Source organism: Typopeltis vanoorti, chromosome 22, assembly GCF_054136105.1.
Source record: "Typopeltis vanoorti isolate ZY-2024b chromosome 22, IOZ_Tvanoo_1.0, whole genome shotgun sequence".
NCBI classification, from domain to species: domain Eukaryota; kingdom Metazoa; phylum Arthropoda; class Arachnida; order Uropygi; family Thelyphonidae; genus Typopeltis; species Typopeltis vanoorti.
This window is the reverse complement of record NC_143570.1, coordinates 92,114,084-92,135,542: the sequence shown is the minus strand read 5'-3', so window position 1 is coordinate 92,135,542 and position 21,459 is coordinate 92,114,084. Positions and strand designations below refer to the sequence as shown.

Here is a 21,459-nt window from a genome sequence, read left to right as displayed (position 1 = left end):
ACTGAAACTTCCCGAAGTTGATGTCTAAGACTATTATAATTACCTGCTTTATAATTCCACATAAGTTCCTGTCTCTTTGATACTCCTGAATGTCTATTAATTTTCCAAGTCAAAACCATATGGTAACTCTCTCCAACTGGTGGGAGAGAAGTCATCCTAGTTATTATCGACTCTTCTGATGCTATAACCAAATGCAAAACTCTAGAACCTCTTGTTCCTTCTGTTACATGTTGCCTAAGACATTTGTCGCTCAAGAATTCTAGAAATTCCATTCCCCTATGCTACATGCATCTACCTCTCTCCAATTTATACTACTGTACTTAAAATCTCCCATAACAATCATTCTTCTTGCACTTGCCAAATTTAACTGTCTAAACATCTCCTGGTCTCCATCCTCTGTGCTCCTGGGTTTTAATAATGGTGGTGGCAGATGCAATTCAGTTCATCAATATGTTACAGTATGCAGTGCTTGCAGCTTGTTTGCATCCAGGCAGTTAGAAATGTGGCAGGTGAGAGACCAGGGAGTGTGTGTCTGCTTAAAATGTAGAAAATGGAAAGAACTTGGTGATACTGAAATCAGCATAACAGACTTGACAGAGAGAGACAGGTAGCATAATCGACAGCAAGGAAGCCGAGCAGTATGCGAATAAGAATATAAAATTAGGGAGTATAGTAGGTTTGCTGGTTGGGAAGATGAATGTTGAGTGAGAGCAAGTTGCTTGGAGAGAGAGATGCATTAAAAGAAAAGTAAAGTAGAACACATGAGGATTGAGTTAAGAAACTCAATCCTCATGTGTCAATTTTAAATTGAATTTTTGAACTATGAAAGAAGAGATTAGGAAACTGGAAATAACGGATGTAAGGTGAATGAGAGTAGGAGTGAGAGATATTTATGGGACTGATAGAAGGAAAAAGAACCAGGGTAAGAGAAGGAATGTGAGGAAGTTGAGACAGTGCAGGAACCAGAAAGAGAGAGAACAGGAAGACAAATAGGTGAGAGAACGAGGAGAGAAAGTGTCAGAAAAGAGAGATAGAGATGCAAGAAAGGAACAGAGCGGTAAGAGGAGTGATGTATATCAATTCAATGATCTGTCAAGTGTAACACAGAATGCTAGAGAAGTGTTTGATTGGAGAAACTACACACAGTATGTGTACAGCAATTAAGCAAGGTGAAAGTGCAGATGGGATGATTGCGACAGTGGGTACGAATGGCTTGAAAGGCAACATAATTTGAGTGGCGAGAGATCTGAGATGAATGATGAGGCCGTATGGCAGAAGACAGGGAGAAAAGACAGTGAGTGTGTTACCCACATGATAATGGAGAGTTAAGAAGAGCATCAGACAGCAAGAATGTGTAGAAAGTAGGGCTTGGATTATGGAGATTCCTGGAGTGCATTTGAAGACAGAAAACAAATATATGCAAGAGACAGTTTCCATGTGAATGAGGATGAATGTACCCATCTGGAGAGAATATTGTTCACCGAAAAAGCAAGAATGTTAGTATAGGTAAACTAGAATTATCACGGTGGATGTCGTCATGGAATGGCTTCTTGTGGGAGTAGTCACTTGAAAGATAAGGGAACACACACAGTGTAATGCAGAATCCATTCAAGTCTCAAGAGAATAATGACTGGTATAGAAATGCTAGCAATGCATTGATGTTTCTTTATACTATATGTCAGGAGTATCAGAAATTAAAGGAAAAGAATCGGTGGTGCTGATAGCATCAGCTTGTCCAAAGATTATCATAATTTCTGAGACTTGGGTGACAGAAAATGATATATAGACAGGAGTGGTGAAGTATTGCTTATGATAAGTGATGGGTTATGTGCTCACAGAGTGGAGGGTAATGACCTAATGGTTTTGTGAGCATATTGTATGAGGTGGGCAAGACAGGTTATTTACTTGAGTGTTGCTGTTAGCAAAAGAGCATAGAGGATGAAAAGCAGAAGATGTTTAGGAAGTTGAGCTTGATGAGTGAAAAAGAATGATCATTACAGGAGATTTTAAGTACAGCACTATAAACTCAAAAGAGGAAACTGCATGCAGTAGTAAGGGAATAGAATTTCTGGAATTCTTGAGTGAAAAGTATCTTAGGCAACATGTTGTAGTATGATCATGAGACAAGAGTTTTGGATTTTGTCATAGCATCAGAATATCTGATTGTAACGTAGATGGCATTTGTGTCCCGTTGGACTGAATGTTCATGGTGTGTTTTGACTTGGAGAATGAATAGATTCGGAAGTATCAAAGAGAGGAATTTATGTGGAATTATAAGCCAGATGATTATAATAATCTTAGAAATTAGACTGGAGGGGAGTACCATTGATGGAGGATTGGAGGGACAAGATAACTTCAGTGTATGGGAACTGGAGAAGAAATATTTATTAGCAGCAATGGCTGAATGAATTGAATGAAAAAGAACACAATTTCTCTCAAGCGTCTGATAAACCATATCAAAAACGGGAACTGCAGGTGAAAAAGGAGTTATGAAAGAAATTTAAAAAGAAGGGTGCAGAGCAGATGTATAAAGAATATGATTTAGATCAGGAAAGTGACTAGTATGGTAAGAAAGGCAAAATGTGAATATGAGGAGGTTGGTCTTGAGATCTAAGAAAATCCTAAGGATTTTCTTTGGAATCTAATATATTCTTTCATTATGTGGCCAGTAGGAGAAATGAATATGAAAAAATGGCATTCTTAGACAAAGATGGAAGTAGAGCAATTGATGCAGAGGATATGGTGGAGTTGTTTAATGAATATGTTCAGCTATTTCATCCAGAAGTGTGTTTCAATACTTGGGGGATTTGGCAGGTTTGAGGTTTAGAGTGCAGATGGAGAACGTGTTTCAAATACTGAATACTCTGGATGTCAATAAAGCAGTGAGACCAGATGGGATTTCGCAATGGGTTTTAAGAAAATGCACTAAAGAACTGACCGCTCCACTAACTTGGTTTTTCAATGAGTCTGGCTAATAAGAAAGGTGCACCACAAGGAGGTTAAGATAAAGCCTTTGTACAAGGGTGGTATTTCCAAAGGCATTTGGGAGAGTACCATATAGGTTGATATTTAAGTTACAATGCATAGATTTAAATATCAGGTTAATGAACTGGATTGGGAATTGACTGTCTAATAGATGTTCAGAGAGAGCTGTGTGTGTGCGTGCATGTGTGTATGTGTGGGAGCTGTCCCAAGGAGCAGAAGGTTATTAGTGGAGTCTAAGAGGGTTCATTACTGGTATCTGCATTGTTTAACATTTATATCAATGACATTGTCATTATATACTCATTGTGGCAGCTACACACTATCGCAAACAATGCTCATCCAACCAACTGTGCCTTAAAATGATTCCATGTATCTACATTCACAACACACTCAGACAATGCATTCCACTCACCAACTACTCTCCATGCAAAGAACCTGCTCCTCACTCCTTATAGAGTTTCCAGCGATGACCTCTTGTTCTACCCTCTCCATTCTATGAAAAATCTCATGTCAAGCTAATAACAACCAGTGACTAGCTTATATGTCTCAATCATATCCTCCCCTCTTCCTCCTATTCACAACGCTTTGTAATTTGCAACTTACATTCTTTCAATCTATCCTCATACTCCACATTCCTGAGGCCACTAACCACCTTTTTGAAACTTCTCTGGATCCTTTCCAACATGTCCTCATCACAATGAAAACTGGCAACCAAATCTGTGCACAATAATCCATATGGGGTCTGATCAAGACCTTATACAATGGTATCATAACCTCATTATTTCTGTCTCAGAGTCTTCCACATCATTGCTATCATCTGATGTGATGTCTTCACAACTTGTGCAATGTGACTCCTGAATTTCAGGTCATTGTCCACCTCCAACTCCCAGATCTCTCAGCACCTATACTTCCATTAAAGTTTCCCCATCAAGTGCATATTTTGCATCCCATCGTTGCTTACCAAATCACAAAACCTTACACTTAGTAATATTGAACTGATAGTTCCATTTACCTGCCCATTCATGCAATCTATTCAAGTTCTCCTATAAGGCTATAAACATCTGCTTGACTCTGCATTACTCTCCTCAATTTTGCATCATCTGCAAATAGCTGCATATCACTAGTTAAATCCATCCTAATAACATTAATATACAAATTGAACAACAACAATGGTCCTTGTTGGAACGTCCTACCTAACTGACTGTTCCATTTTTGTTGGTTTGTGAATCTTATCTTTACCTCTTTAAATTACGTTTTTATTCATTAATTGTTGATTGATGCTTATGTGAATATAAAGAAATTTATATTATACTGCGCCACCCTATATTCAGATTAGTCTAAATAATATACAGGAATTAATCATCAACTATACTTATATTATCACTTTATCTTCAGCCGAGGTTATTAATAGCTTTTAAGGCTTCCGCAAAGGTCCGATTAATTTTATGAGCGGTGCAATGAAAGAAAATCAGACGAACGCTAAGTTTAACTCAACAAAAGTAAGCATTTAATGTAGAATAGTACAACATATACAATCAAGTATAACTATCTGCAAAAGTTATCCGAAAAATTACAAGAATTCACATTCAAACATTAGTAACTTCTCAATTAGGTTTGAGGATTATGACTAATGTTAACAATTCTTAATTCTTAAAACATTGGTATTTCTTTCACATATTTCTCTCTATCCAATTAGATGAATCAAATCATAAATATATCAGCTTAGTTCAAAGTATTCAGAACAATTACAATCCATTAACTAACAAACATTCATCCTTCAGTTCTTTATGCTAAGTCAATCAGATTGAAAATAGTTCTTAAAAGTTTAACTTTCCAAATGTAACAATAGCTAATCTTATGACAGATATTTCTATATTCTCTCTCAGTCAGTTAACACTTAAGAGATCAACATAGTGCTTATCATTTTGAAGGCAAAGTACTTCAATACATCTTACATCCAACGATTAATTGATATAATCTACAGCCAAGGTGAAAACATGTCCGACGGAGTTAACAATTATTACTTCACACAGGTTATAGAAAGGACAATTCTTACCGGGCAACAGTTTTTACACAGCGAATTCGCATAGGCACATTTGAAATTCTTGTTGACTTATACTTTATAGCAACACAATTCAAAGAAATCTTCCACTATAATACCTGAATTATGGACACAGAAATATTCAAGTCTTGATGCACTTGTTTTAAGTTATCTACTAATTCCTTATTTTCTTCTATGTATTAACTTCAGTTCTGCACTATTCTTCCACTAACCATCTGGAATTTATCGTAGTATCAGAACTCCCATAGAAGTAATTCAGAATGCCTATTAATTCCTTGTCCTTTCCTAGTCGATTTTCGGCATATATTAATTCCCCTTCTGCCACTCACTACCTATCTCTATGCTGTCTCTAAGGCTTCTCCTTATATCTTACTTTTGTTTTCGAATTAACTCTGTTCTCCTCTTTCCCACCACCAAAATCCGGTTCTGACCAATTCAGCTCATAACAACTTGCTTCTCCCTTTGTATACAGTACTCCACATACCAATCACGCACTACCTAAAAATAACTCCATTTCCTTGACAGTGACCAATCAAATCTCATTAGCAGAATTCCTTAAATTTACTTTCACTTTCATTTACAATAATAAAAAACATATATCACAGTTCACATAAGGCACATAAAAGCTACATATATACAATTTCTTATAATATTATTAAAGGAATAAAGTAATAAAATAAATGAAATTTAATACAGAGCCTTTTCATTATTATGACATATTCTAAAATTACATAATTAAATAATAACCGACAAAATTCAAGGAAAATACATGAATAACAAATTTTAAGCAAGAGACTAACAAATAATATTTAAACAAGTCTTGCTTAAGATATGGCAGATTATGTTAAATATGAATGAAGTATTATAAATTATATCTTCATTCACAATTTAACAGTCCTAAAATGGACCCCTGCAGCACAGGGTTACAGGATAACAGGGTTCTGAGTTGGATCAACTCTCTGACGGCCAGTCGCTGATCCAACTCAGAACCCTGTTATCCAATCCCATCTGTTTCAGTTTATTTAACAGCTAGTCATGTGGAAGTCTATAAGTAATCTACTTACTTATTACAATAAACTGACTGTTTCCTTGGGTTACAGGAAAATTCATTGAAAAACGAATTCATCGAAAGGGCAATTCATCGAAAATGCAATTCATCGAAAATTCACCGATGATGTTATGGTAAAAGTAATCCATTTAGAACAAAAACTGAACCATGCAGACAGCTTCTTGTACCAACAACTTCTACTAAGCCATTTAAGTCACAGAGTTTTTGTAATACAGTACATAATGGACACATCATTTCTTTGTCACCCCGAACATAGCTGAACTGAAAACTGGAACGGTTCGACATTTTCTTGTAAAAGTTTCAAATAGCGAATCTGAGTAAAATTCATCCCATAATAATTGCTGTATTGAAGTCGCATATTACTACTAGCAATAATAATAATGAAGCCCACATAGTTCAGTCGGAAAAACGAAGTCGTTCAGTTAGAAAGACCTGGGTAGTTGGATCCCATTTACGCATAATTTTTATCAGTCCTGTTCTGCTAAAGGTAAGTTAGCAGGCATAATATAGATATGGCTGGGCTTTTCTTCTGGAAACAGGCAAATCAGTCCCATGAACAGACATAAAACAGTTATCGGACAAGAAAGACTATACGAACTATATTATTCTATAATTTTTCCCTATGAAAGTAGCATTGTAATCTCCTTATTCATGGTTCAGGTTTTGTTCTAAATGGATCAATTTTCTCATAACAGTTCCAAAAATTTTAAATTTTCGGTGAACTGCTTTTTCGATGAATTGCATTTGCGACGAATTGTCATTTGATGAATTGCCTTTCGATGAACTCTCCGGATACTGTTTCCTTGGACACAGGAAAAGGATACACAGTAATATACTTGGATTTCGCAAAGGCTTTTGATAGAGTACCTCATGATAAATTGATAGTCAAAGTAGAGCAAATGGAGTTGGATATTAGATTGGAGACTGGCTATCTGATAGGTATCAACAAGTTGTGTATGGCAGCGATATCCAGGAAAAGGAAAGTCACTAGTGAATTGCCCTCAGGGATCTGTTTTAAGGCCATTACTGTTTAACTTGTATATTAATGATATTGGTGAAGATTTGAATGGAGAAATTCAGTTGTTTGCAGATGATGCAAAGTTGGGACGAACCATGAAGAGTAGTGAAGACTTGAATAAATTGAGTGATTGGGCACAGATTTGGGGATGCAAGTTCAATGTTGCAAAATGTAAGGGTTTAAAATTTGGAAAATAAAGATGGGATGCAGAATTTATGCTTGGTGAGGATATATTGTTGGAGGTGGAAGAAATAAGAGATCTAGGGGTGATAGTGGATAAGGATCTGAAATTAGAGGCCACATAGCCAAAATTGTGAAGACAACACAAAGGCTTCTGGGAATGATGTGGAGAACACTGACGTGTAGAACTAAGGAGATTCATTCTTGTTCTGTTATATAAGGCTTATTAGGGCATACATGCACTATTGTGCCCAGATTTGGTCACCTGGTTTTTAGAAGGATGAAGAGATGTTGGAAAGGGTCCAAAGGCAACTGACTAAGGTAGTTTCTGACCTCTGGAATGTTGAGTATGAGGGAAGATTGAGAAGATGTAATTTGCAGAGTCTGGTGGAGAGGAGGAAGAGGGGAGATATGATAGAGACCTGCAAGTTGGTAAGGGGTTGTTATAGGATTAATGCTGGAGAAGTTCTACAGAAAACAGTGGGAGATCGGGGGAGAGCCAGAGGTCATTCCTGAAAACTGTATAAAGAGGGTGTGAGTAGTGAGAGGGAGTGAGAGGCAGGTTTTTTTTGTGCAGAGTTGGAAATCCTGAAATATGCTGAATTTTTATATGCTGAAATATGTGAATAATAGGAATGCCTTTCCTGAGAGTGTGGTGTCTGCAAGGAGTTTGAATGTGTTCTAGGCATGGTATGATGAGCTGTGTGTGTGATAAAAGGACCTCTCAGATGATCCCTTGACTCCATGAGGTCTTGGGGTAATAATAATAATAATATTTGGTAATAATATTTAGTAGTGCCTTCGTATTGCAATTAGAAAAACGATGGTATATTGCACCCTTTGATTGGAAAAAGACCTGAGTTTGATTCTCGTTGTGGCAAGAGGAATCTTTAGATGGGCTTCTTCAATTGAAGGCGAGTTAGTTAATCTCATATGGAGGTAGCAGGTTTGTTTTTCACAGAAACTCAGGTTTTTTATCCCACATACAGACAAATCGGCCTTGAGAATACACACACAGAATTTACAAAAAAAATAAAATAAAATAAAAATACTAATGGTGGCAGTGGGCAGTAGATGGCATTGATGTAGATGATGATGATATTGGTGGTACAGTATTTCAAATCATTCAACACATTTTATTTGATTATTCTAATTTTTAGGCTGAAGTAATATTATTCTAATATTACTGCAGCTCTTTTCTTTTCCCTCATCATAAATCAGTTTACAGCATTCAATATCATCTGAGGCTTGTATGACTCATCAGCATCTTCTATTAATATGCCTCTTTTTTGGAAGTGACTGTGATATTGCATTGCCTAAACTTTTTATATGCTGAAATAATGCTAACTTTTATCTTTTGTGATACTTTTAACAGTTAATTCATTCATTTTTAAGCACATGCAGTAATGTCTACAAACTTATTACCTTTTCATGTTGTTTAATAATTTCTAGTCTATCTAGTTATAATGCATTGTGAATACATATAATCCCAATGCATTATACCTCTAATCATTGTGAAGGCATCTATACTCATCAATTTTATGTTTCTCAGACATATTTAGGGGTTATATTTTGTTTGTAATAAATGCCTACCTACGTTCACTAACAAGACAACTTGCACTCAAAACAGAAACAAATGAAATGGTCATGATATTATCAGCTGTGCATAAGCTTACCAGCAAAGTCATATATTATATGAAAAGAGAGAATATTATGGAGCTATCTGTATTTTATAGTCAAACATAGAAAGAAACTGAAAAGGTTTTGAAAATTTACCAGAGCATATGAGAATATAACCTTCAGCATCAAAACTGGTTTGCACTACTTGAAAGAGATAAACTCTAGCCAAGGGCCCACACATATTATTATTATTATTATTATTATTCAGGCCTCCAAGGAGTCAAAAGACTCATCGAGGGAGGTCCTTTCTAAGACATAAAGTCTGTCAAGACTCATCGAGGGGAAGTTCCCCCCCTGAGAAACACAAAGTTTATCATACCACTCCTTAAACCCACTGACCGTTCTCACTCCCACCACTCCATCAGGCAATGCATTCCACGGCTCAACCACCCTCCACACAAAGAAACCACTCCTTACCCTCTTGCTCACAGTTTCCTTTCGTAACTTCCAGGGATGGCCTCTTGTCATCACTCCTTCCCGCTGATCAACCAAGCGAAAGAACTCCCCAGTGTCAACCCTGTAACCACCTCTCAACAGTTTAAAAGTCTCAATCATATCACCTCTCCTTCTTCTATCCACCAAACTCTGCAGTCCACATTCTCTCAGACGATCCTCATAACTATCCTTGTACAGTCCTGAAACCATCTTTGTCATCCGTCTTTGTATCCTTTCCACGGTTAATTTATCCCCTTCAAATCCTGGGGACCAAATCTGAGAACAATAGTCCAAGTGTGGTCTGATCAGAGACTTATACAACGGAATGATAACCCTCTTATCTCTGCAGGTCAGTGTCCTTCTCATAATAGCAGCAATCCTCTGTGTTACCTTCACCACCTTTGCAATATGTCCCCTAAACTTCAGGTTTCTATCAATCATCAACCCCAGATCTCTTGTCTCCCCTACTTCCTCCAGTATAACTCCTCCCATAGAGTATGCAGCATCCCATCGATGTTTCCCAAACCTCAAGACCTTACATTTTGCTGCATTAAACTGACACCCCCATTCATTTGCCCATCTATCTAGCTTATTTAAATCCTCTTGCAGGGCTACCACATCTGCACTATTACTAATAATCCTTCCAAGCTTCGCATCATCCGCAAACAACTGAATATCCCCCTGCAATCCACTGGCTATGTCATTGATATAAAGGTTAAACAATATAGGTCCTAGTACTGAGCCCTGTGGGACCCCACTTGTAACCCTCTGCCTCCTGGAAACTGCTCCACCATACACAACTCTCTGATACCTATCAGACAGCCAATCCTGAATCCAGTTGACCAATCTGACATCCAGACCCATGTGCTGCAACTTAAATATCAGCTTATCATGTGGCACCCTGTCAAATGCCTTCGCCAAGTCTAAGAAAATTGCAGTATATGCCTTTCCCTCATCTAATGCTCTTGTAACTTTATTATAAAAGGCTAGCATATTGCTAAAACAAGAGCGTCCTTTCACAAATCCATGTTGATTCTCACAGATAACATTACCCTCATCTGCCCAATGCTGTACACGGTCCCTCACTACTTTCTCCAAGATCTTAACAACTACTGATGACACACAGACTGGCCTATAATTAGACACTTCCAGTCTGTTACCACCCTTATGCAATGGCACTATCTTACCTTCCTTCCATTCCCTGGGCACCTTTGCCAAAGCCAGACTTTCATTGAAAAGCCACGTTAAAGGTATTGTCAATTCCCTAGCACATTCTCTCAAAACTCGTGGCGAAATACCATCCAGTCCCACAGCTTTACTGACATCCAGAGTACTCAGTATCTGAAACACACTCTCCTCCTGTACCTCCAGACCTCGTACCAGTCCTATCCCTCTAGCATTAAAACTGACTCCTCTAGGATGAAATACTCCAATAAAGTGTTCATTGAACAATTCCACTATGTCCTCTGCATCAGTCACTCTATTCCCATTTTTATCCCACAATATCATTCTTCCACAGTCATTTCTCCTCCTACTGGCCACATAGCTAAAAAATTCCCTAGGATTTTCTTTGGATCTTAGGGCCAATCTCCTCTCATATTCCAGTTTCGCTTTCCTTACCACACGAGTCACTCTTCTGGCCTGTGTCTTATATTCCTCATGCATCTCTTCACCTGTCTCCTTATATCTCTTCCATAGCCTCTTTTTCGCATGCAATTCCTGTTTAATATTGTTTGTCATCCACTTTACTCCAAATTGCGCCCTCTTCTTCACTCGTGGTATACAACTTACCATTGCTGATAACAAATATTCTTTCACAATTTCCCACGCACTGGTGATATCCCGGCCTTCCAATTCCTCCCTCCATGAAACTTCCCGAAGTTGACGTCTAAGACTATTATAATCACCTGCCTTATAATTCCACATAAGTTCCCGTCTCTTTGATACTCCTGCATGTCTATTCATTTTCCAAGTCAAAACCATATGGTCACTCTCTCCAACTGGTGGGAGAGACGTCAACTCAGTTATTATCAACTCTTCTGATGCTATAACCAAATCCAAAATTTTTGAACCTCTTGTTCCCTCTGTTACATGTTGCCTAAGACATTTGTCCCTCAAGAATTCTAGAAATTCCATTCCCCTATTGTTACATGCATCTTCCTCTCTCCAATTTATACTACATATGCTTACTTTTTACTGTGCAAATATATGAGTGAAAATAAAAAAAGTAAACAAAAAGCCAGCCTAGTTGGCCAAGTGGTTAGCATATCCGCTATACAGCCAAAAGGCTGTGGGTTTGAATCCCACTGTAAGCATGGATGTTTGTGATTGTCTGTGAAAATACTAGTAATCGTGGGTAGTAGATGACATTGGTGTAAATTATGCAGTTTGCTGTAGTTGGTAGATTGAGTGGTGGAGACGGTAAATTGTAGAGTAGGTGCCCTCCCTGTATGAGTCTTTGGACTCCCTGGAGGTGCCATGTAATAATAATAAATAATAATGGGCTCCTGGGCATAGCTTGTGTCTTAAGTAGTAGTAGTACAAACCAAGATAACGCTGATATTGAAGATTATATGCTCATAAGCTCTCTTGTAAATTTTTGAAACTTTGTTTCTAGATTTGGCTATAAAATATGGTTGGACACATAATATCCTTCATTTTAATATCTTACCTATGCCAAACTGAAGCATTTCAGCTTTATATTTTAGTCATCTATTATGTTCACAAAGTGGTACTCGACATGAACATAATAACTCTTCATAGACATTGGCTAGCATGTGCACACAGTATTCCCAACATGCAGTGTAATCCATTGCTATTCAACAGTGACCCACCTGAATGATGTACGAAAAGGCACCCAGCACCTAAGATGTTAGGTGCCTTTTCGTACATCATTCAGGTATATCGTTCAGATTCTCTGTAGTGTCCGAGGAATCTCAAGTTTTACTGCTATTCGGTGTTGACTGCATTTCAGAGACTGTAACACTTGCTCTAGCACATACACACGATTCTCATTTATGTTAACACCATGCTCTTCTATTAATGTACATGCGGTGAACTAAAAAGGGTCGTTGAAGTTTAGTACTTTTTTTTTGTTCCATTATGTATGATAGTTACTGTGAAAATGTCGGATAGTGCTTGCCATGATGTTTAGGGCCTTCCTTGAAGAGTCTGAGGACTATATGGAGAAGCCCATAATAATAATAATAATAATAATGACAACAACACTGACCCACCTGAATGACATACGAAAAGGCACCCAGTTCATTAATGCGGAGAACTGATGTGGAGAACCCTGACATGCAGAAATAGAGAGGTTATGGTTCCATTGTATAAGACCTTGATCAGGCCTCATATAGATTATTGTGCACAGATTTGGTTGCCAGGTTTTCATGGTGACGAGGATATGTTGGAAAGGGAACAGAGAAAATTCACAAAGGTAGTCAGTGGTCTTTGGAATGTGGAGTACAAGGACAGATTGAGAGAATGTAAGTTGCAGAGCCTCACGAATGGGAGGAAGAAGGAGGGGGGGGGGGGATATGACTGAGACATATAAGCTGGTCAGGGGTTGTTATCAAGTAGACATGGAATATATTTTTCACAGAATGGGGAGGGGAGTAGAACAAGAGGCCATTGCTGGAAACTGTGTAAGGAGGGTGTGAGCAAAGGCATGAGAAGTAGGTTCTTTGCATGGAGGGTGGTTGGTGAGTGGAATGCATTGCCTGAGTGTGTTGTGGTTTAAGACAACACACTCAGGCGTTTAAGACATGGTTGGATGTGTCAGAGACTCATCCAACCGTGTCTAAACATTGAATCAGTTTAAGACACGGTTGGATGAGTCTCTGACTCCATGGAGGTCAAATGTTGATAATAATAATAATAATTAAGGATTCTCAGTAGTGTCTAATTTAGACTACAGAATTGTAACTATCTTGATAATTCCTTATCTCATATTTTCTTATCACAAAAGGAGCATGGTATTTTCAGAGAGAACAATGTAGGTGGAGAATAAAGCCAAAAAAAGATAGTATAAGTTCAGCAGGATGTCCATATGATTGTTATTTTTTTAACATGTGTCCTCCATAGTGAGTCTGCACTTGTGCTGATTACTGATGCATCTAAATTCTCCCTTACATGTGGAAAGACTTATGTATTCGTTGTATACATGTTGACTGAATTTTAACGGTATAGATGTGAACACAGATTGATAAGAAAATAACTATTTATTGACTTAATTGCTAATATTTTGCTGGTATTCTATCCAGCATTTCAGAGCACACAAACAAAGTTTGTTACAGTAGCGAGACAACCACAATCCAGTATAACAATGGGACTAGTATGAGCAATTCTAGCATGCAATACAAAGACTAAAGTCCTAATTAGGCACCATTAATCCTAGGTTATTAAAAAAAAAAAAAAAGAGAGAGAGAGAGAAAGCAGGCATTCATCTTAGGATGACTGTCTCCCAAATCTTTGGTAGATTTATGCAGCCATACTTGTTGAGGTTTGGAGTATGTTTCAGAGCTTCTGTTGATTCCAGGAACAACTTTCTCTGACTTGTAAAAGCTTCTATGCAGCACTTTTGATTTTTACCAATTGATCCTTTGTGCAGGAGTATCCAAAGCATGGTTTGATAGACCCTGACTTATTTTTTGTATTCACTGAGACGGATGTCCACAGTTCTTCCTGTCTGTCTATAATAGGCTCAATGACATGAACAGGGCACTTTATAGACTCCTGGATGTGATAAAGGAGAGAATTTGTCCTTAGATGAACAGATGAGAGTTGCCAATTTCACATAAGGTTTAAATACAGTACATAGTTGGTGTTTGTTAAGCACCCTAGATATCTTTTCAGATGTGCCTTTAATGTATGGGATGGTCACAGTTTTGTGGTAGACAGTGGGGGGGGGGGGATTTCTGGGGAGCATTTAGTATTTTATCTATCTTATGGGGATTATACCATTGGTCAGGAAGATGTGCCATAGGTGAGAAAGTTCAGCAGTGAGAGCAATGTCATTGGAACAAACTGCTCTAGCTCTGTGGGTTAGTGTTTTTAGAATATCATATTATTGAGATGGCTGATGGTATGATTATTTGTGTAAATATCTCCCGGTATGTGTGTCTATAAACTGAGAATGATAAGGAACCTTCCGGAAGACGTGTGAAAAAGTGTGTCCAGGAAGGGCAGACAGTCATTGGCTTCTAGTTCCACTGTAAAGTGGATTTTTGGGTACTGGCTATTTAAATGCACTAAAAATGTATTCATTGTGTCTGGGCCATATGGCCAAAGAGCAAACACATCATCGACATAGCGTAGCGAGAGACTAGGTTTGAGAGTAGTGCATTACTATTACTATTATTATTATTTAAACCTCATTATATGTAGCACAAAGTGCTGAACCTTGTAAAATAATATACTGAATTGATGATCATTGTACATATGTAAATATTTGAAAGAACAATAAAAAATAATAATAAATAAATAAATAAATATTATTTGACACCTCCAGGGAGTCTAAAGACTCATCGAGGGAGGGCACATGCTCTACAACTCTGTGTCCACCACCACATCCACCAATTGACCTCAACTCCACCAATGCTATCTACCACCAACCACCACCACTAGTTTTTCCACAGACTCACAAACATCCATGCCCATGGCGGGATTCGAACCCACAGCCTTTTGGCTGGAGAGCGGATACGCTAACCATTCAGCCAACCAGGCCAGCAAAACCAAGCCCAATGTGCCTGCCAGAGATTGAACCTGGGACCTTCCACGTGTTAGAGCGTATGTGATAACCACTACACCACAAGCACTTGATGTATTGATATCTAGTTTTTTCAGATGTTCAATGTAGAAGTTGGCTAAAGGGGGAAACCCACAGCTGTCCCATATACAAACAATTAGATGGGACAGCTATGGGATCCCCTTTCTCTCTCCTTAGCCAGATGTCATATGTAAAAAGGTAGCCACCTTCTACATAGGTAGTTGCTGATTGAGTGTGGCCCACTCAATCAGCGATATGGTTATCATAATGAACTTTCAAGTTATTTACACTACCTGCATTTACAATGCACTCAGGCAATGCATTCCATTCACTAACAACTCTCCACATAAAAAATTCGCTCCTCACACCTTTCTTCACCACATCTTTATACAACTTTTAGGGATGACCTCTCATTCTTCCCATCTTAACATCCACTCTTTTTATAATTCATTCTACATTAATCTGATAGAATCCCTTAACTAATTTGAAGATGTCTACCATATCTCCTCTTTTGTCCTATCCACCAACCTCTGTAATCCACATTCTCTCAAATGCTCTTCACAACCAACACTCCAGAGTTCTGATATCACTTTGGGCCCTCTCTAGTGTTTCCACATCACAGTGAAAACTAGGTGACCACATCTGAGCACAACAGTCCATACATGGTCTGACCAATGCCTTATATAAGTAACCACCTCCTTATTCCTACATGTCAATGTAGGGATAAGGAGGTGGTTACTTATCATAGCAATATAATAAATTAAAGATACCAAGAAATTATATACTTGGTTTAATCCTTTATCCAAGTGGATGCAAACAAAGTTTGCACCCGAAGTATTTTCAGAACTGGGACAACTCATATATAGAAGCTAACGACTTCACATCACTTGACTTAGTAGCAGCAATACACTTTAGTAGCTCAAATAGCAGAAATGAGATGTGTAGTCTTTGCAACACATGTGGTGTGCCCTCAGAACTTCAGTCCACTTTCCACTATCACTCCAAGATCCCGAATCTTATGAACTTCCTGAAGTACAGATTCACCAATGCAGTATGTAGCCTTATATCTCTATATCCCAAAGCGTAACACCTTACATTCACAGTCAGAGATTATTTTAATATTAAAACGCCAACCCCACTCATTTGTCACCAAACTAAAAGTTTATTCAATATACATACTTAGGTCATCTTCATATACATACTTAGGTCATCTCATTGTTCTAAACTGTGGACTCCAAAAGGAAATAAATAGAAGAGTTTAACTTGACTGGAGTGCATTCAGAAAATTGAAAAGCATTTTTCAAAACAATGATGTCCCACTCTGTTTAAAAAGGAAGACATTTAACCAGTGTATACTTCCAGTCATCACATATGGTTGTGAAACTTGGTCTCTAACAAAAGCACTGACAAATAAACTAGCAACAACTCAAAGAAAAATGGAGAGACTGATACTGGGTATCACATTAAAAGATAAGAAGCCAGACTCATATCACTGACATCATTCTTCGCCACAAGTGACTAAAATGGAAATGGGCCAGACATCTATCAAGAAGCGAATATGAGTGATGGACCACCATACTAATGAACTGGATTCCAAAAGAAGGGAAACGAGGCTGAGGATGTCCTAAAAGGAGTTGGAGTGATGAATTGTTAAATCTTGTTGGGAAAAATTGGTCAACCATTGCCAAGAAAAGATAAAGGTGGAAGGAACTGGAAGAGCCTTCATTCAACAGTGGACAGAAAATGGCTGAAAAGAAGAAGAACAAGACTCCAAAACCGAGAGTGCAGGATCTGCTGATAGTGTCAGTGAGAATGGCAGGAACCAGGGTTCATGACTCCAATCGGGAATGGTGCTCATGCAGTTCTTGACATGGGAGATTGTCAAATATACAAAATGTTTGGTTAAGAATGATGGTGACTATGGAGTAAATCAGGGTTTGACACTAGGGCCGCTGCTCTTTAATTTGTATATGAATGACACAGGAAAGATTTAAGAAGGGATATTCAGTTGTTTACTCATAATGAAAAACTGGGAATAACAATAATTATAAAAGGTGATGCAGATATCCTGCAGGATGATTTTAATAAATTGGCATTGTGGGCAAAGGATAATGATTGTCAATTTAATGTTGCAAAATGTAAGGTTATGCACTTTGGGTTGAAAGGTTAAATACAGTGTATCATACTGATGATTGAGGGAAATTGATGAAACTAGGGACTTGGTGATAATGGTGGACAAAGAGTTGAAGTTCAGAGGGCATACTGCAAAAGTTGGCAAAATAGTTCAAAGGATTACTTGAATGTTGAGAAACAAGTTAACAAATAAAGATTAGGAAGTTATTATGTCTCTTCATAAGGCTATGATTCTGCCAAAGCTTGATGAATGTGCACAGATTTGGTCACCTGGGTTTCTTGGGGGACCAGAAGGTGGTCGAGAGGATTCAGTGATGAGTGACCAAGATGGTGACGGTTCTTTGGAATACTCACTATGAGGATAGGGTGAAAGTTTGTGGGTTACAAAGTTTAGTTGATAGGCAGAAAAGAGGGGACATGATAGAAACTTTTAAGATATTAAAGGGTTTTTATACAATTGATGCAAATTAATTTTTTCAATATATGACAATACCCAGAGAACTAGGGGCTATCCATGGAAGTTGTATAATAGTGTGGTTAATAGGAGTATGTGAACCAAATTTACTGTCAAGAGTGGTGAGTGAGTAGAATGTGTCAGAATTGGTTGTGAATTCTCAGATGGTGAATGGATTCAAGGAGAGGTATGATAGGATTTGTGTGATAGTTGATTTGGCCCTCCCACGATGAGTCTCCGAACTGCATGGATATGCTGTAAAATAATAATAAAGAAGGTGCATAATGTGGAATAACATAACATACATGGAATTAAGCAAGCAAATATGACTAACTGAGGAGCCATCACGGATCAGTCCTGTGATATAAGAATCTGGATGGAAAAAGATGTTCATGGTGTAAAGGACATGGTCAAGGGACAATTTGAAGAGAGCAGTATTCGACTGTATACTCATTCAGGAGGATACAAAAGGTAGAAGTTAGATATAATAAATTTAGTTTAATTCTTTATCCAAGTGTAAGCAAACAAACTTTGCACCTGAATTATCTTCAGGACTAAGGCAACTTGTGATAAAAGGTGGACTAAGCTCTCATCACTCCTTCTCTTAGTATCTTCCATAATGCAAAGCACATCTCTGCAAGGAGATGTATAATGCTATGCATTAGGCGAAGGGCCACTACCCAGACCGGTTTCGACCTTTATTGAGGTCTCATCAGTGGGAGCTAGACCTAGAGGTGAAACTAAGGTGGAAGAAATAGAGAAGTCATATTTACTTATACGAGTTGCCAAAAGGTGTCTGTCTCATCTTATTACTAAATTACTCTGGATTTAGAGAAAGATGTTGGAAATTTTTTTCCACTTGGTTAGACTATAATAAATTTAGTTTAATCCTTTATCCAAAATATCCAAAAGTTAGATGTATGAGCAGCATCATTAAACAGAAGTTTCAGAAAAATAAAAAATTGTGTAGGAGTATTTAAAAAAAAAAAAGCAATCAGAAAGCATATGAGCAGTACAAAAGCACAGATGAAAAGGATAAGCAATAAGATAAGGAAGACAAAAGCAAATTATGAAAGGAAACTAGTCAAGTAAGCCAAAGAAAATCCAAAGAATTCTTTCACTATGTGGTGAGTAAAAGGAAGATTGACTATCAATGAATAACTTTAAATGAGTGTTGATGGAAGGTATGGAGATAACAGAAGCAGAAAAACATAAGAATGTATAAGGGAATTGGCAATTCCTGTGACAAAGTTACTCAGCTCACTAAGAGCGCTAGAAAGGGGAAGTGGGCAATTAGTTTTAGAGATGAGTTGCATAAAGGAGGCTCTGAGATAGCAGAATCAAATCAAATTATAAACAGAGGTAATGAACCTTTTTAAGGGTGTATGCTGAAATAGGCTAAATCTTATATCCTTGTGTGCCCTTCATAATTTTGAACAATATATCATTATTTTTCTCATACACATTTTACTCAATAAAAGCAAAAAAAAAAAAAGAAGAAATAAAAGACATTTCAAAGACGTTTTAATAAAAGTATTAAAATAAAATCTTTCATTAAAAAATGTTCAGGCAATACTGAAAACATTCAATCACACAACTTTGTCATAATTTTGTCAGTGTATCCCACCACTCCAAATTCAAACAAATCACTGCACAAATACAGCTGTTTAGTGAATGGTGTGATATCACTACATACCTAGCAGTGAGAATGTGGTTTTGAAGTCTAAAAATTGTGTGTGGTGGTGTGTGTGTGTGGGGGGGGGGAGATGACATGAATACTGTGTGCCCAAACAATGTGTATACGTGCCTCTTTATGCACATGTGTCATGAGTTTCCCACACCTCTTGTAGGCCAATCAGTATGTCAGTGGTGGTTAAGGTGTTCAAGAAGCTGGTAAAAAGCAGAAGTTGCTTTATTATTAAAAAAAAGTAAACACAGTGAATTTTCTCACTTTTTTTTTATAATTGCAACAATTGAGGTTGATAAAGGAAATGGCTACATGATGATAATGCTGGAATCTGCAAAGCAATTCAACAGGATACCACATGGAACTCTGTTAAATAAACTAGAACAAATGAGGATGGATATGAAACCAGTGATGTAGATGTGTGGATAATAGACATCAAAGTGTAATAGTGAATAAAGAAGTTGGATAACTGGTGGTATATACCATAAGGACACTATTTGGACACTACTATATATTTTTTACATCAGTAATAGAGAAAATGATTTAAGGAGAAATATCCAGTTGTTTCTTTGCCGGTGACACAAAACTGAGATAAACAAAGTCAATGATGTTGCTGTGGAGATTTTATAGATGACTAAAATAGACTGGCAGTTTGGATAAAGGATAACAGCTGCCAGTTTAATTTAGCAAATATACTTAATTATAACTTATTAAGTACATTAGTGTTGATAAACTCAAAAATAAAATTCAAGAATTATTCTTTAATTCCTTGCAATTACAGATGTTTGATAATCAAAACAACTTTATGCATCTTTTTTCTTTTTTCTTTTTTTTTTTTTAAATGGTTCAAACTTTCAAATATTACTTTTATAAAACCCCTATTTGCTGGCCTGGTTGGCTGAGGAATTAGCATATCTTCTCTCCATCCAAGAGGCTGCAGGTTTGAATTCCACCATGGGCATGGATGTTTGTGTTTGTCCTACTAACTCTATGTGGAAAGGGCATCTGTGAACCTACCACTTCTTCTAGAAGAAAACTTCACTCCTAAAACCATATAATGCACAGGAGTGACCATATGGCATCAAGTAATGTCACATGTGAATAACTACAAACTAAATTCCTATTTTTGTGTTAATTTAAGCTTTACATGCAGTGAACAATTAGTGGTTGTTAGCTGAATCTTTTTAGCATAAAAAAAAAAAAAAAGGCAAAAGACTGGTAAAATTTTGCTTATAATTTTCTACATATGTAGTCTTTACACATTATTTCATTATACTATTTCTAATAAAACAAACACTGAAATAAAATATGTACTGTCATCTTTCAAGGGCTAGTTCAGAACACACTTTAATACTTGCTCACCTTTCCAATTGTAGACACCAGGTGCACCCAGAAGTAGGTTGCTTCCATCCTAAAAGAAATATCAGAAGTACTTATAAGTAAGCAATAAAAAAATCATGATATACTACTGACTACCCTCTACTGGAAGGCATCAAATATTCTAAGGAGGTTTTAGGTGTATCATCCCAAATGTGTTCAAAGACAAAATTCTAAGCAGTACATGGTGGAGTGGTGTTACAGACTTAGTGGATCAGTTGCTGTGATGATGGAATGCATCATCAAATCAACCCGATAGATGCTAAACAAGTAATCATCATCGGTAACTTTAAGTATCTAAACATTAATTGGGTAGCAGTGAAATATCATCACAAGAACGAAACCACATTTATTGAGCTCTCATGAGAGAACTTTCTTAATCAGCATGTGACAGAAAGAACTTGAGGTCAAAGAGTGTTAGATCTAATTATAATGTCTTGCGGTGTGGTTTCAGTTAAAGCTTTGACTATTCCACCTCTGGCTGGTAACTGATCGTGACGTACTGATCTGAATATTAGCTAAGTTAATGGATGTTCGATTTAGAAAGGGTTACATGCTGAACTACAAAGCAGGTTAATTATGACCAACTAAGAGGTATACTTGGTTCAG

The 21,459-nt window shown here is 37.3% G+C and overlaps 1 protein-coding gene across 2 annotated transcripts in view; it reads right to left on the bottom strand.

Annotated features, from left to right (window-relative positions):
- Positions 1-21,459, bottom strand: part of LOC150094569 (integrin alpha-9-like) — an 806,800-nt gene that overhangs the window by 630,075 nt on the left and 155,266 nt on the right. For both annotated transcript variants that reach the window (XM_090411876.1, XM_090411877.1), the window contains exon 6: positions 20,836-20,884. In XM_090411876.1, coding sequence (XP_090268002.1) covers positions 20,836-20,884 — 49 coding nt within the window. The remainder of the gene's footprint in view (positions 1-20,835; positions 20,885-21,459) is intronic.